This window comes from Globicephala melas, chromosome 5 (assembly GCF_963455315.2).
Source record: "Globicephala melas chromosome 5, mGloMel1.2, whole genome shotgun sequence".
Classification (NCBI taxonomy): domain Eukaryota; kingdom Metazoa; phylum Chordata; class Mammalia; order Artiodactyla; family Delphinidae; genus Globicephala; species Globicephala melas.
This window is the reverse complement of record NC_083318.1, coordinates 89,641,239-89,657,204: the sequence shown is the minus strand read 5'-3', so window position 1 is coordinate 89,657,204 and position 15,966 is coordinate 89,641,239. Positions and strand designations below refer to the sequence as shown.

Below are 15,966 nucleotides of genomic sequence, written 5' to 3'. Positions count from 1 at the left end.
ACATATGAACAGTTCCTTTCAGAAAGGCTCTCCCCCAACATTCCAGTGAAAAGCACAGAACTCTTGCCTCCTGCCCTCTGGTCCCATCTAAGTCTTACATTTATTCCAACACTCTAAAATTTTAATTTAGTGGAACATCTCCAAACTGTCCTCAAAACTTTCCTCTTCAATTTGGTGGTCCACCTGATGGCTCCTCTCAGCATAAGTACCTCTCTAGCTGCTAAGCCACCTGTTCAGCTCCAGGAGAGAGACTATAAAAAAAAATTCACAGATCCATACCACTACACTTCACACCCTCTTTAATTTAACTCTGTAAATTCACTTTTCAACACATCTGAGCTGTTAATTCTAATTTGGCCTCTCATCACCTGCAAAGACTGAACTGGATCTTTATCTCCACCACCCATAATAAAGCGTTTTATTGCAGGCTCCAGACTTCTGCAAGTGTAGCAAAGAGAGGGAGAACTGTGCTGAGAGCTCTGCCAACATGAAAAGCTGTCACTATGTAACTCCTGTTGGGGAATCTTCCCAAATTGGCATATGTTTCTACTGCTTCTCCCTTCTACAGCATATATTCATGTTCCCTTCAGCCACAAAGCTGCCCAGATAGCCAAACGTTCTCCATATCAAAAGGAACCAAAGCAAGAGACACATACACCTAAACACACATCCACCCTAGCGCTTGAATCCAAGGATGTGCTTTGACCTCCTGCTATTCTGTTCCTAATAACACCTCTATCCAAAGTATGATATCTAATAGGTTCAACCTTTCAAGAGCTGTGTCACTCTATATCCTTCTCTGATTTTCAGGATGCTTTCCCACTATTCCTTTTTAAATCAACCTGGCTAAATGTCACCTATATTCCTATAAATGTCATATATATACATACATATATATATATAGATAGATAGATATTTCTCATCTTGACCTACTATCTTAATAGAACCTATTTCTAAGCAGGAACAATCCAAAAATTTCTGGAAGAATCTCCCAGTTACTGTTGATAACTGCAGTTAAATGCCATCTATAACATTCTGTCCTCCTTCACTAGTCAAAACACACAACCACGCCTAAACTCTGTCCCATCTTTTCTGACCAGCTCAGAATTTTACCAGATCTCCTCCTAGACCAACCTGCTGGGACAAGAAAAGCCTCTCCAGACACTACGCTTTAGAGGGCACCACTCCAGTATCGCTGCGTCCCTCCCTGTTAGCCACAAGATCTTGACACGTGTCTTTCCCCAGGCTGCGGGAGTGAAGCAGAGAGAGGCACCCACACCCAGGGAGTACTCACTGAGAGGCTTTAGGATGCTGCTACTGGACTCATCCACGTTCTCCACGTCGGACTTGTCAGAGTAGTTCTCAGAGATTCTCTCCTTTTCCTTCTTTTCTCTGTGCCCTGCCTTTCTCTTGTGACGTCTCCTTCTCCTGTAGCTCTTTGGCACATGGACCCCGATGTAGATGGTGTGGTGGCCTGAGGAAGGTACACAAATCGCCAGTCATTTCAAATCACAGTCTCCGCTGCACAGAAATTGCACAAGACCCACAGGTCAGAAAAAAATGTCCATGAATTCAACACTACCATTCCATATTTGACAAATAAACCGGAAAAATAAAATCTTCTCCCAATTTTCATTGCGCTAGACTGTAAATCAACCTGTTGGTTGGCACTAGGATTCAGTGACGGTGTGCTCTAATTCTATCCAGAGAGACCTCTTTGTTTAGGAAAGTCAAAGAATACTGAACCGGAAATCAGGAATCCTTGATTCTGGTCATACCTCTGCCATCAATGAGCTATCTGACCTTGAGCCTTTCCCTTAGCCATTCCAGGCCTCAATCTCATCATTTATATAAAGAGAGGCTTAAATTGGGTAATCCCTAGAGGCCCTTCCAGTGCTAACTTTTCTGGAATCTGTGATTATACTGAACACAGTGATGAAAAAGGAGCTCTTGGAACTGTAGGGGGGGCGGGGGTAGGGGGAAGATCTAACTCAAAGGTCAAGAGGTCATTCTGCGGGGTATAAGGTTTTACACTAAAACTTTTTTTACCCAATCAGCAGAATAGAGACTTAGAACTGGGACAAACTAAGAAAAAATAAGACATACTTGGAGAGAAAATTTTAGAAATACTCAAATGTTCACACTAGGAAACAGCTAAAATGAATGTCAGCTACAGTGCCATTCTCATTTTTCTTTTTTCGTTTGCAAAAGTTTCTAAAAACTGGTTGTTGCAGTGATAAAAATAAACCCAGCCCAGTAAAGATTGCCTTGAAGAGAAGGGCATGAGGAAAAAAGATTGTGAAATGCTTTTAGTTCTCTAGATGGAAGGAGCTGCAAAACTGACAAGTGGTATTATTTTTACAAAATCTGATAAGACAGAAAAAAAAGGGAACTCAAAGTTCTACATTTTTTTTTTAATTGGAAAACTTTTACTTTCACTTTATATACGGTCTAACTTCTGAATGCGGGAAACACCATTTCGGAAGTAATGTGAAAACTTCTTTTTTTTTTGAATGGCAAATAGGAATTGCAAAAAAGATGAGATAATCTACGGATTTCCTTTCCCATTCTGGCATTATTCCTTGATGACCACTTTACAGTGCTGCACACAATATCACACACCCACATGCAATACACATACATGCAAATGTCTGATGTAAATGCTGTGAATTCCTTTCCAGGGTAACTCATCAGGCATATCTAAAAACACCATAATCCACAGGGTTGTTCCCTTAAACTGGAAGGATTAGAACAATTATATCAAGAAAGGGGTTCCAACCAAGGAATGCAGAACCCTAGGTTAATGGGTAAGCATTCAAAAGAAAATATCTCATACTTGGAATGAAGTTGGAGGCATCTACATAAAACATGAAGCACCAGCCCCCAGCACACACACAGATATGCACACAAACACACAGACACACACGCCAACTCAACTACTAAAAAGCACAGTGAAATTCTCCTCACAGAATGTGTGCCAATGAGAAATTTATCATGTCTAACCATTTACAAGCAAATTGTTCTCATGGGAAAGCTATATTATACTAGGAAGTAGGAAATGTCTCAGAAACAATGTGAATTAAGAAACAGTGTCAATTGTTTCCTGCCCTCCAGTTACTGAGGGAGTCCTGCAGCTTTATCTCAAGTCACACAATATATGTAAGCAAAGCCAACCAATTTCTTCAGTAAATCAAACTCTGAAAGCTTGATTGCCTTCGTTCAAGAAATAGGAAAACATCATGAAAAAAACTAAGAGGTTGAAAAAAACTTTTTTAACCTGTCACATTAAACATTTTCTTATTTTGTTATACAGCAGAAACTAACACACCATTGTAAAGAATTATAGTCCAAAAAGATGTTCAAAAACATATTTTCTTATTAAAAAATGGTAACCAAGCAAAAAAAAAAAAAATGTAGTGGCTAAGCTACATGAGTCAAATTGATGTTACACAGAAAGATTTTTTTAATATATTTACACAAATCTGCATAGTATATTTGATAAATCATTTAAAAGACAGTTTACATGGGCTGATAAGATTTTAAGGTAAGATTTCTGGCTATAAAGTGTTGTTGTCAACCCAACAAAAGAGTTGGGACGGTTCAGAAGGTGAGTTTTCAAAGCCCAGGAGAGAAAGGTACCTTACCTTCAGAAACCTAACCGGAGTCGTCATCACCATAAAAATGGTGCCACTGTATACGCATCATGATCACAGGCCTCCTCCCTGCCTTAGGAATAAGATTCAGCTTATTCCCATCTCCTCCTGCCCCTCCCTCAGATGCTCCCCCAACCCCGCCGACTTTCCCACAGGTGGGGAAGTTTCAGACACGATGCTGCACCATGAAGCCCAGGTACCAACAGTGAATATGGTTCCTTTTAAGACAGCCCGGGGCTTCCCTGGTGGCGCAGTGGTTGAGAGTCCACCTGCCGATGCAGTGGACACGGGTTCGTGCCCCAGTCCGGGAAGATCCCACATACTGTGGAGCGGCTGGGCCCGTGAGCCATGGCCGCTGGGCCTGCGCGTCTGGAACCCATGCTCCGCAACGGGAGAGGCCACAACAGTGAGAGGCCAGCGTACCGCAAAAAAAGAAAAAAAAAAAAGCCCCTATTTCAGACATTTTTATCAGCTTTATTAAGGTATAATTCTTCACATACCATAAAATTCACTCATTTTAAGGGTTCATATTCAATGACTTTTAGTATATTTACAGCGTTGGGAAACATCACCATAATCCAATTTCAGAACCTGTCGACCGAGCCAAAAAGATCCCTCATGCTCATCTGCAGTCACTCTCTGTTCCCTCTTCCCACTCCTATCCCTTACTAACACTCTTAGGCTTTTTTTTTTAATTTTTTTTTCCCTTTGCGATACGTGGGCCTCTCACTGTTGTGGCCTCTCCCGTTAGGGAGCACAGGCTCCGGACGCGCAGGCTCAGCGGCCATGGCTCACGGGCCCAGCCGCTCCGCGGCATGTGGGATCTTCCCGGACCGGGGCATGAACCCGTGTTCCCTGCAACGGCAGGCGGACTCTCAACCACTGCGCCACCAGGGAAGCCCTCTTAGGCATTTTTTTATACTCTCAGTGATGGCCTCTGGGAAGCTACAATTCTCTGGTAACCACACGGCTATGAATTTTGGGGGGGATCCTTACAGCACAGTAAAATAGAATACGCCTTGGGTGAGGAAGCTCTCGCCTTCCAAGAGCTGCCAAACGAAACCAGGGCACTAAGCTGAGCAATTCAAAATGCAAAGCATTTTCCTTTTCCTCTCGTACATTACTGGTAACTACATTTTCCTTTTCTGTCTTTGTTCAGATAAAGGAAAAGGAACGGGGTCCTGAGGTTAAACAAGCCTTTAGGACCTCAGAGACAGTGTTTGTGTTTCATCAATTACTTCTCAACCTCTTTTCATTTCAGCTTCTTTGCCCACCAGAAGAGAGGAAGGCAGCCTCACTCTGGTGACTGGGGGAAAGGCATGCTTTCTCAAAATGATGACCAAATCGTTCATAAGCTGTATGTGCTAAGTACCAAAAATACCAGAAATAAAATAAGCTGGAATGAAAGCATTCTTACCACCTCCACAAAATACCTGTCTTTAGAGTCAATAGAAGCAGCATTACTGATTTAAAAAAAAAATGCTATTGTTGATAAGAATATCATAGGTGATCTCAATATTTATTTTCATTAAAATATCTTTACCTGTCTCAGAGATAGGCCATGAAGATTGATGGCTATTTTTAAAATTACAACTCCCCAAACGACACCAAGCGGTGGAAGGTGTAGTATTATTTTACATGTAAAATGCAAAGGAGAAACTTGATAGACAAGATTTCTAATTCAGCAAGAGTCTACAAAACAGTAAGATGCTCAGAGAATCAGGGACGATTACCTGCTTAATTTATGAGTGAATTTTAGGCGCAAAAGAAAAAAAAATCTCTGGTAGAAATGTCAGTAAAAACTTCTTCCAAAGATAATGTAAAAAGAAGAAGGAGCAAAAAAAAAATTTTAATAGGTAGAATTCAAAAGGAAATGGTGATTGTTTTAAATGTTATTAAAATAAAGGTTACATTCTTGCTACTCAAAATTTTGTAAAGTAAAACTACTGGAATCTACATTTGACAGTGTTCACTTAGGTGTGAGTCAAAGGGCGTTCAGTCCTTGATTTGGCAGTGGCCTCAGTAACATGTGTTCAAATAAATACCCCGCATGCCTTCCTCTGACAGATGGTGCAAGTTCCCAACAAACTCTAAATGTCTTGGGAATATCTCACAATCCATCCACAGCCAGTACTACTGGGAAGAAAACATGGCTTTCCTGGTTATCTCTGACCATCAGAAATCATCACTAGGTGATCCCTGTTTCTTCCATCCTCACGTGCTCCACCTCAGGTGAAAGCAGAAGTCCTGCCATGTTATCATGTCCACTTCTCCCAATTCCTAAAATATTTCTAAACTAACAGCACTGAGAGCTGCTATCATGATTTCAGGGCACCAGAGAACTTTTACAGCTAGTAACTCTGTAGCCATTCATGTTAAAGAGGCTTTCACATATACCCACTTCCCTACCAATGATGATTTAGGACTTTGTAGAATTAAACCCATCAAATGAGCCAAACTAAAATTTTTGCAGTGGACTGAGTGGTTAACAACATATGCCTCTCTATGCAGGATAGATCATTAGCTCCTTCAGGAAACATGGTGCTGTGTTTATACATACAGATGATAGCAGCCATTTATGGAATTCTTACAAATATGCCAGGTTCTGGCTAGGTCTCCTACTTCTATTACCTCATGCAATCCTCACAACTGCACGAATTAAATACTGTCATTATCCCCATTGTACAGGCAAAGAAACCAAGGTTCAGGGAAGTCAAGGATATTGTCACCAGCTAACCCATAAAATCCCACAGGAGAAATCTCTCTCAGGTCTCAACATCAAGAAGAGTGAGTGCTTCATTACTGCATTGGTGGTGCTTTGTTTGTTTTTAGGGTGGTTTTTTTTTTTTGTAATGTACACTATATTTACACTACCTTATAATTGACTGTGTTTCCTTCCTCATGCTGAAATAGAAGAGACAAATCTCGGGCCAACCGGTAGTAGGTAGACAGAGTTTCGCGACGTGAATTTTAAACATGAACCTTGCTATTCCAACTTTTTACCCATTATTTTCCCTTCACATTAAACCTTTTTGGAATAAAGCAGTATGTAAATATTTTTTAAGACCTGAGATGTCAGTACTGGGGGTAGAAGCTGTGGATGGCTGGGGGTGGCTGTGAGGTAGATTTCTAGGCAGAGATTCTACTTGTCCTCTGGTGATCCTTTAGCTACAGTTAAATCTATAGGCCTAAATCTCTGCCCAGAAATCTACCTTCCCTCACAGCCACCCCCAGCCTCCTACAGAACTTCTCTAATACTGAGGGATGTTCCCAATTTGATTTTTATCCACATTGTTGCTCTTTCTATAATCAATGGAATTTCTGTTCTCTCCAGTTCGAAGCTAAGATTCCATGACACTTGGCACTTTACATCATTCTTTCAGAACTAATAAGCAATATTCCCCAAATATAAATTAAATTCTGCCTTCTTTGGCTTATCTAAAGAACAAAATTGAGTTATTTGTAGTGAGGTGGATGGACCTAGCGTCTGTCATACAGAGTGAAGTAAAAGAGAAAAACAAATACCGTATGCTAACACATATATATGGAATCTAAAAAAAAAAAATGAAATAAAGATGCAGACCTACTAGAGAACAGACTTGAGGACACGGGGAGGGGGAAGGGTAAGCTGGGACAAAGTGAGAGAGTGGCATGGACATATATACACTACCAAACGTAAAATAGATAGCTAGTGGGAAGCAGCCGCATAGCACAGGGAGATCAGCTCGGTGCTTTGTGACAACCTAGAGGGGTGGGATAGGGAGGGTGGGAGGGAGGGAGACACAAGAGGGAAGAGATACGAGGATGTGTGTATATGTATAGCTGATTCACTTTGTTATAAAGCAGAAACTAACACACCACGGTAAAGCAATTATACTCCAATAAAGATGTTAAAAAAAGAGAGAGAAGAAGAAAAAATAATGATAATTTAAAAAATAAAGTAACCTGGTCTTATGCCAAGCCGCCTAAAACACGTTGTAGCTATTGCCGAGGGGGATACAGGGGAGGGAGGCAAATTTAAGAGATATGTATTATTTCTTTTCAATTATGAAAAGAACACTGTTGGAAGAGGAGGCAAAGACCCTGGGTGAGTGATAGATTATTAAAAAGATGTTGTGAAGACTTTACTTCTTGGACCAAAACGAATCATGAAGGTTTTTTAGAAGTACATGCATAAGAAACCTTAAACAGAATCACAGTATCAAGTCCAGATGCCACAGACGTTGTGTGTTTGGCACTTTATATAATAAGAAATAGATCAGTATGTCTAATCCTAAATACTTTAATAAATAAATTGCTAGTGTATTACTCACAAACCCATAAGAGTGTCCATAACCAGTTCTATTAAGAAATAATCATAGCAACACTGCTAATTTACTTGAGCATAAATACCAGTTCATGAAAAGAAAACTCACTTTGAAAGGCATGATGTAATTTTGCAGTTAACAGAGGGTAAGTCAGCCCTTGGTTAGATGTTTGCATGAGGGTCCACACTTCAAACTGACACCACTACTCAGGACAACAGATGATTTTTATTTCTGTATTTTGGATAGGGGCAACTTTTCACATAGAAAAAAAAAATAATAATGCATGTGTTTATTAATAGGTAATTGCATGCTACATATGTAATCTATTTATAGACCATTTTGAATGCTGATTAGTAATCTATTTTATTATTAATGCTACCAATTACACTTAGGAGCAGGCATGCAAGTAAATAAATAGTAAAAGTGATGAAAAACAGGGAAATACTTTTCTTCCCACTGAACTGCATGGGAATTTTGTTCACTGAAAGCCTCCCAGAAATCCTTAAGGCAACTTGGGGTTCCCCCAAGCAAGACTGATAAGAAATCTTAGCTTGTTACCTGGTGTTTACTGAGCACAGTACTTTTAATATTTAATATTTGATGCTGATAATCACGATGATGATAACAATCTCTAGGCAAGAACAAACAGCACAAGGAAAAGGTCTCAAACAGGAGATGAGCTTATGGTGACTTAGCGAAATTCTCGTCCTAAAGGACAAGCTAAAGCTCAGGAAACTTCTGCACCTGCCTTATAAGTGCTCATTTTTAGCAAAACAGTCCTAATCACAGTGTTTAGGTAAAGGTGAGGACCCTATGACCACACACTGAAGTTAAGTTTCCATTACAGCTTCCATTATTAATAGCTGATAACAGAAGCTAAACTAACCAGCACTGTGTGAAGTCTGAATTAGTGAGTATTTTTTTAAAGAAATGCAACCTTATTATACTCAGTGGTCATTCATTATTTGAAGATATCTAGGCCAGAACAACCACTTGAAGGCAGTACAGGAACCTACCTTGATAAATAAACAGGACTAAAAATCACCTTATATCATTTATAAACTGCAGCTCCTGAAGTGCTCCACAATCAATAAAAAGCTGCTTCTCCAAAGTAATTTTAACTAGCAAAAACCTCTTTTATATTCATATCTGTAGATATAAAATACCTATATTTATACCTACGGCTATACATTTATATTGAGATTTATATATATATTATATTATGTTCTATTATATATATATATATATAATCTCTATGTATAGAGATAGAGAGTTAGGCATTTTTAAGGACAATCCGAATCCAATAGTGTCAATAAAGTGTCTTTTCCAATGTGTCTGGTGCACAAAGGTAAGTGTTGTTCTTATATCTCCCTCCTATTTCCAAAGGGGAAGAAACAAAGTACTATTTCTCCTCCTTCCCACTCCCCTTGAGCCCGGATAATAACTTGTGAACACTCTCTGTTCTCCAGCTATGGCACTCTGGAACACTCACTCTGCGCAGGACAAAACAGCCACCTTTAGATCAAGTCTAACTCGCCCCTCAGCTGTTTTTTAGTCATTATGCAGAGCTTAACTGTGCAGCAGAGGCAATACCTTCCATAACCTCAATCTTCCCTCACCCGGCCCAGGAACAAATGCCGTGCCATGTCCACCCTGCTCTGGCAGGGTCTCCCCCAGAGCTTTCATGCCGTGAGTGCCGACCCCCAGGGCTCAGGTCTGTTGTCCTTTTACTTGACAGCACAGAGAAGAGTGGAGCCAAAAGGCCTGGGAAGGCCAGAGCCAGTCAGGGCAGGGCTAAGAGCCAAGAGGAGCCACCCAATAGGAAGAGGTGAAACCTTGACTCATCCTGACATCCCAGAACCCCGAAAGAGCTGGAGCATTTTAATGTGCAGTACACATGCAGTCAGACAAAATCCACCTGTGAGCCAAACACAGAGAACTGACAGTTTCCATTATCTCCCTTGTGGTCACCATTTGCACAACTGAATGGCAAGTGGGACTGGAAGAGAGAAAACAATGGCTAATCCAATGGTCATTGATAACCGGATTTGCAATTGCAGCCAGAGAGGCAGCTTAGACAGACACATAAATGCGCACATTCACACTCTCATTCTAACCACATTGTTCATCTCCGACTCTATTCTGGCTTCCCTTTTAGCACTGGCCTAAGCCCTGGCTGGGCAATAGGAAGAGTGGTCTTTAGTCGCTATAGACAGATAATCCACCATATAGTCAATGCACTCACGGCTAAGCAGGTATCACTAATATTAGTTCACATAATTCCTTCCTCTCACATACCTGTATATAGGTAAATGAGATGTGGATAATGCCATGGGGCTAAAACAATGACCAAGAACTAGGGAAAGTGCTTCGAGAGACTTAAACGAGCCTAGTTAAGCCCAATCCCAGAATCTTCATGACTATGGTTTTCCACATGCACCTAGAAAATAGGACAACATTCACTGACACCGCAGCTCATAATCATACTTTTAGAGTTGAAATGACCTTAAAGATCACCTGATTAAACCTCTTCATGTACCAATGAACCAACTAAAGCCAAATAATTAATGACATAGAGGCTGGGACTCTTGGTGCTCCTGGTTATATAAGGTTTCCTTTCCTACTTTCCTACTACCACGGTACCAGTCCCCGACACTACCCCCCATTTTCCATTGTCTGCAAAATACAGTTAAGGAGGGAAAAGGTAATCGATTAGGCCTTGCAAGTTAGCAACTACCTAGAAGACAAAAATGGCTCAGGAATTCTTGAAAATGTTTCTGTCTTATAACCAGAGAATGACAAGTTTAAATCCACAACACTTAGTAACCATAAACGGCCCCAGAACATGAAGACGTTCTGGCTCTGACATCTGTCCTCCCACGAGCATCTGCGGTCATGCAAACAATGAGGCCAGCCAGGCTTCTGTCTTCTTTCTCTCTCACCTTTTCATAAGCTCTCCCAACACCTTTTATTCTTCTCCAGTTAGTTCTTTCTACCCCCTATTCTTCCAGGCGCTTCTTTAAGCTCTCATCCATCTCCTTTTCTAAATTCCTTTCCCGCTCCAGAGGAACCAGACTTCAAGCACACTTTTTTGGAATGAGCACTGCCCTGGGAAAGTCAAGAAGCTTGCCTTCCTTGTACTAGTTCTTCCCAATTACTATCAGCGTTACTGCAAGCAAATCACTTTACCTTCTCCAAGGCTCATCTCTCCATGTGTAAGGTGAGAACGTTGAGCTACATTTTCTCTAAAATCCTTTCTAGCTCTAAAAATTCTATAAGAATTCTAAGTATTCTAATTGGTTAAGTGTAATGGAGCACATAGGGGAAAGGCCAAAAGTTTTCTACTATTTCTCCAGGTCCCTTCGCCACTTCTTTTTTTTTTTTTTTTTTTTTTGCGGTACGCGGGTCTCTCACTGTTGTGGCCTCTCCCGTTGCAGAGCACAGGCTCCGGACGCGCAGGCTCAGCGGCCATGGCTCACGGGCCCAGCCGCTCTGCGGCATGTGGGATCTTCCCGGACCGGGGCACAAACCCGTGTCCCCTGCATCGGCAGGCGGACTCTCAACCACTGCGCCACCAGGGAAGCCCCCTTCGCCACTTCTTATGAGGATAGCTTTCTCTTTGGGCACTCTTCAGTCTACTCCGATTTGACTCTTTACTAACCATGCCACCCAGATTGCTAACAAAAGCCACCAAGCACTTTTTTCTGCCAAAGCCACTGGTTACTTTTCGCTCCTCATCTACTTGACTCCAGGCAGCACTCAGCACTGTCGGTCACTGGCTCCTTGCTGAAAATGCTCTTCTCTTGGCCTCAGACACACACTTTTCTTGGTTACCCTCCAGCTTCTATGATTGCTCCTTCTCAGTCTCCAAAGGTTGGCAGAGCAGAGCCCACCCAGTCCTCTTCTCATTCTATTCTCTCCCCTTGGTAATGTCATCCATTCCTATGGCTTGAAATGCTAGCTATCTCCCTGGGATTCCAAAAAAACTTACATCTCCATCCCTGCCCTTTCTTTTTAGCTCCAGTTGTGTAGCCAAGTGCCTACTTTAGAGTTCTACTTGGATGTCTCACAGGGACCTCAGACTCAAAAAGCTGATTGCCTACCATGCTCCACTACTATTCCTCCATCGTACAAATGGCACATAAGTCTCCCAAATTGCTCACAGCACAAATCCAGAAGCAATCACCCCCACCCACCCATCTGTCCATCAGCAAGTCCTGGCAATTCAACCCATCTTTTTGTCCCTCTACTCTAACCCAAAATCATCTCTCAGCTGAATCTTAGCAACAGTGTCTCCACTTTTATCTTTGCCCTGTTGGGAAGCTCTCTCCACCCATGAGCCAAAGAGATATTTTTTAAAATGCAAATTTTGTCTTGTCACTTCCCTGCTTACAACCCTCTGCAGTGGCTCCCCAGTGCACCCTCAGTAAAATCCTAAATACTTAGCATAGTATAAAAGGCCATGAATTATCTGGGTTCCATCCACTTCAGGCCACTCTCTCCCTATTCATGTAGTCTAGCCACATGGGCTTTATTTTCACTTCTCTAACAGGTCTACCTCTTTCTCACCACTGGGCCTTCACACATCCTGCCTGGGAGGCTTCCCTCATTCCTGACCTAGCTAACCCTCTTCACCCTTTAGGTCTCAACTTAATGTCACTCTATGGGAGATACATACCTTGGTTTCCCATGTAACCTCACCCACCTACATGATACACTCTCTAAATTATCACATCAAACAACCTTGTGTCCTTAATTAATGACTGGTTTATTTGACCGCACATTAATTATGTCCCTAATTGGAATATATTATCACTTTCAACGATACATATGATCCTGAAAAAGCAACATATTAAAGCTTATATATCTGCAACTGTTGGTTACCATTTTGATAAGCTTAAAGAAAAAGTTAATAAAAGCACTGTCCATCAGAGTTAACAAGAAGAGTTAACATAGATATTAACCAACTAATTTGTTAATCACCAGTTATCAGTACTAGCTTTAGTCTGAAAGCATTCTGCCGTCACAGCAAGCACTGCTGAGAAAGGGTTAAGCACAAAGATAAATCACCTGCAAGGAATATAACCAAGGAAGATAACATCTTAAATCTACAGGGTTCATTCTGGGGATTTCAAATTAGTTTCCTTATATCCCTAGCAAGACTAGGAGATAAAGAAGCACCAATGCTGTTTCTTTGTATGAAAAACTGAGATTCAGAAATTAAGTAATTCGTCAATGGCTTACTGCAAATATCAAAGTATTTTTCTGGTGTTATCCAAGAATCCTTAGAGCATCTCTAGCAGGTGGATAAGAAGATAGGTTATTAACTGCACTCTGTACAAAGGAAATATAACCGCACAAACATGATTGGCCTCATGTTATCCAGTAAGGCGGGGCAGAGCCAAGAACAGAAATAGGTCCTGAGCCTCCTGGTTCCCCACCATGTTCTTTAACCCACAGCAGACTGAATAAAAGTATCTCAACCCAGATACCGACTGAATTTGCCAAATACCTATATCCACTGGATTTGACTGTGAGCTTTCATTTAACATCCAAGACATTGTCTTTATTTTTCAACAGGGATAGAATCGTGTTGAAAATTTAATAATCAACTGGAGAGTAGGGTGGTGATTTAACTAATCCATAAATGTGAGATTCTGGCCCTCTAAAGCTGATATGTTGGCCAATTTTACTAAAATTCAAACATTCGTTTTTATTTCCAGAAGTTTTGGCCTTGTAAAAGTTCTTGAGTATCCCACCATGAAAAGAGTTGGTAAAGTCACGTCCGGAGAGGTTGAAGTAAAGTCTGTTCTCCTTTCAAAGTCAATACAGTATCAAGAAAGGTGAACATGTTGGATATCGCACTTAGGATAGCTGCCTTGTAATTCTAACTCTATAGAAAGGTAAAAACAATTAACCAGATTTAAAAGCTTTTGCAGCTATTCAGGGAAGGGAGTTATTTAAGTCGCCTCTACTGCTGATTTAATGGATGTCACTCACCACCCTCCCTCCCTTCACCTTCATCCCACCTGGCAATCAGCAGCTTCAGAGGTACAATATTTGGAACCTCCTGTGAACTCCTGCCATGGCAGGCTCTCACCTCAGTCCCCTAAATGCTATCAGCCAAAAAAGTAAAACAAAACAAAACAAAACCAGATCCCAGCAGTATGCTCACCGGAGCAATGGGAGAGCCTCAACTGAGCTTTATTCAGTTTTATTCCATTCTTACTCTACTCTCCCTCATCAGTCCCAATTTTCAATTCCCCCAGTGACTCTGAATCTTGTAATGATAAAAATGGAGAAATACTTAGCTCAGGTTTGAATACTTGGTATTACTTCTATACTATTGAATAATCTCATTGAAATGGCACCTAAATTACATAACAGCCAGTAGTGGACAGAATTACCCTAGTCTATGCTGCAGAGCAAGGAAGGGAAAAAAAGAAAAAATATATATATATATTTATACATATTACATATATAATAGACCCTTGAATCCTCCTCATTGGTAGGAAAATATCATACATTTTAATCTGTTTTCCAGAAAAAGTAACTTTGCAGGTTTTATTAGACAGTGGGCATGCGTTTGTAATTTACCCTGTATGCAATCATGGTTAGTGTGTCTCTTGAAAAACGAGACAGTTTCACAAACTAGGGGTAATGTCTGTCGGAGCAGACTAACCATGGAAATCAGATCTCACGCCCAGAGCTTAAAGGGAATCAGAATGAATCCAAAGAGAAATAAATAGCAGGCCTCAGGAAACTTCTCTTGACCTTTCTAGCTTTCCTTTTCCAATACAAGAAGCAGTAGGTAAGCGTGGTTATTAGGAAGGCAAGGGATAGATGCCTTGCTAAGATGAATTAAGCAAATAACAAACATCATTTCGGTCAGTTCGAATTTTTTGGAATGATAATCATCATGGAAAATTATTGGTGAGGGGAATTCCCTGGTGGTCCAGTGGTTAGGACTCTGTGCTTTAACTGTTGTGGGCCCAGGTTCAATCCCTGGTCAGGGAACTAATATCCCACAAGCCACAATGCGCCAAAAAAAATTACTGGTGAGACTGTATCAATCAGAAAGCAAAAGGACAGACAGTGGTATAGTATAAAGCACTCCTATGCCTAATGCCAGGTACAGCAGCAACATTATTTCTGGTAATTATTTAAACAGTTCTACGGTGAATGACATGTTCTATTATTCTCATTTTACAGAACTGAGAAATTCAAAATCCAAACTCTAAGTTTCGTCCTTCATTTATGCAATGCTTCAGCAATACAGCAAGTTTTAAACTTTTATTTCCAAACCGATGCTTAGCCTCTCTGCTTTAATAACACATGAATAACACAAATGACAGAGACTCCCAAAAATAAATATGAAATAATATGTCTCAAAAATATGAGCAGAGGGGCTTCCCTGGTGGCGCAGTGGTTGAGGGTCCGCCTGCCGATGCAGGGGACACGGGTTCGTGCCCCGGTCCGGGAAGATCCCACATGCCGCGGAGCGGCTGGGCCCGTGAGCCATGGCCGCCGCGTCCGGAGCCCGTGCTCCGCAACGGGAGAGGCCACAGCAGTGAGAGGCCCGCGTACCGCAAAAAAAAAATATAAGCAGATACAAAGCTTTGAAAAAGAAACTCAACTATAGACAAAATATGCTCCAAGTGTATTATTTCTGAATCCTTGTAAAACACAACTCAAGTACCAAGTTCAATTTTGTATGCCTCTTGCCATAAAAGAATGTAGTCACCTAGGACAGAAAGTGGCTTCTAGAGGGCTTTAGCCCGTACTACACTACCAGGGAATTCTCTACAATTGGAAAACTCTGGGAAGGGATGTCTGACTCCAGTTTCAAAAACCCATGGAATTATCATCCAAGAAATCTATATACAAATATTTAATGTCACTGACACAGCAGGAGGTGTCAGAGAGCTAAGTATTGCGTGCTTTAGGCCCTCTGGCGGGCTTTCAGCTGGAGCCACAAGGAGAAAGCAGCAGGACACTGGGAAAGG

At 41.2% G+C, this 15,966-nt stretch overlaps 1 protein-coding gene across 7 annotated transcripts in view; it reads right to left on the bottom strand.

Moving 5' to 3' along the window:
* Positions 1–15,966, bottom strand: part of SLC4A4 (solute carrier family 4 member 4) — a 354,361-nt gene that overhangs the window by 281,593 nt on the left and 56,802 nt on the right. For all 7 annotated transcript variants that reach the window (XM_060299449.1, XM_060299452.1, XM_060299447.1 and 4 more), the window contains exon 3: positions 1,295–1,474. In XM_060299449.1, coding sequence (XP_060155432.1) covers positions 1,295–1,474 — 180 coding nt within the window. The remainder of the gene's footprint in view (positions 1–1,294; positions 1,475–15,966) is intronic.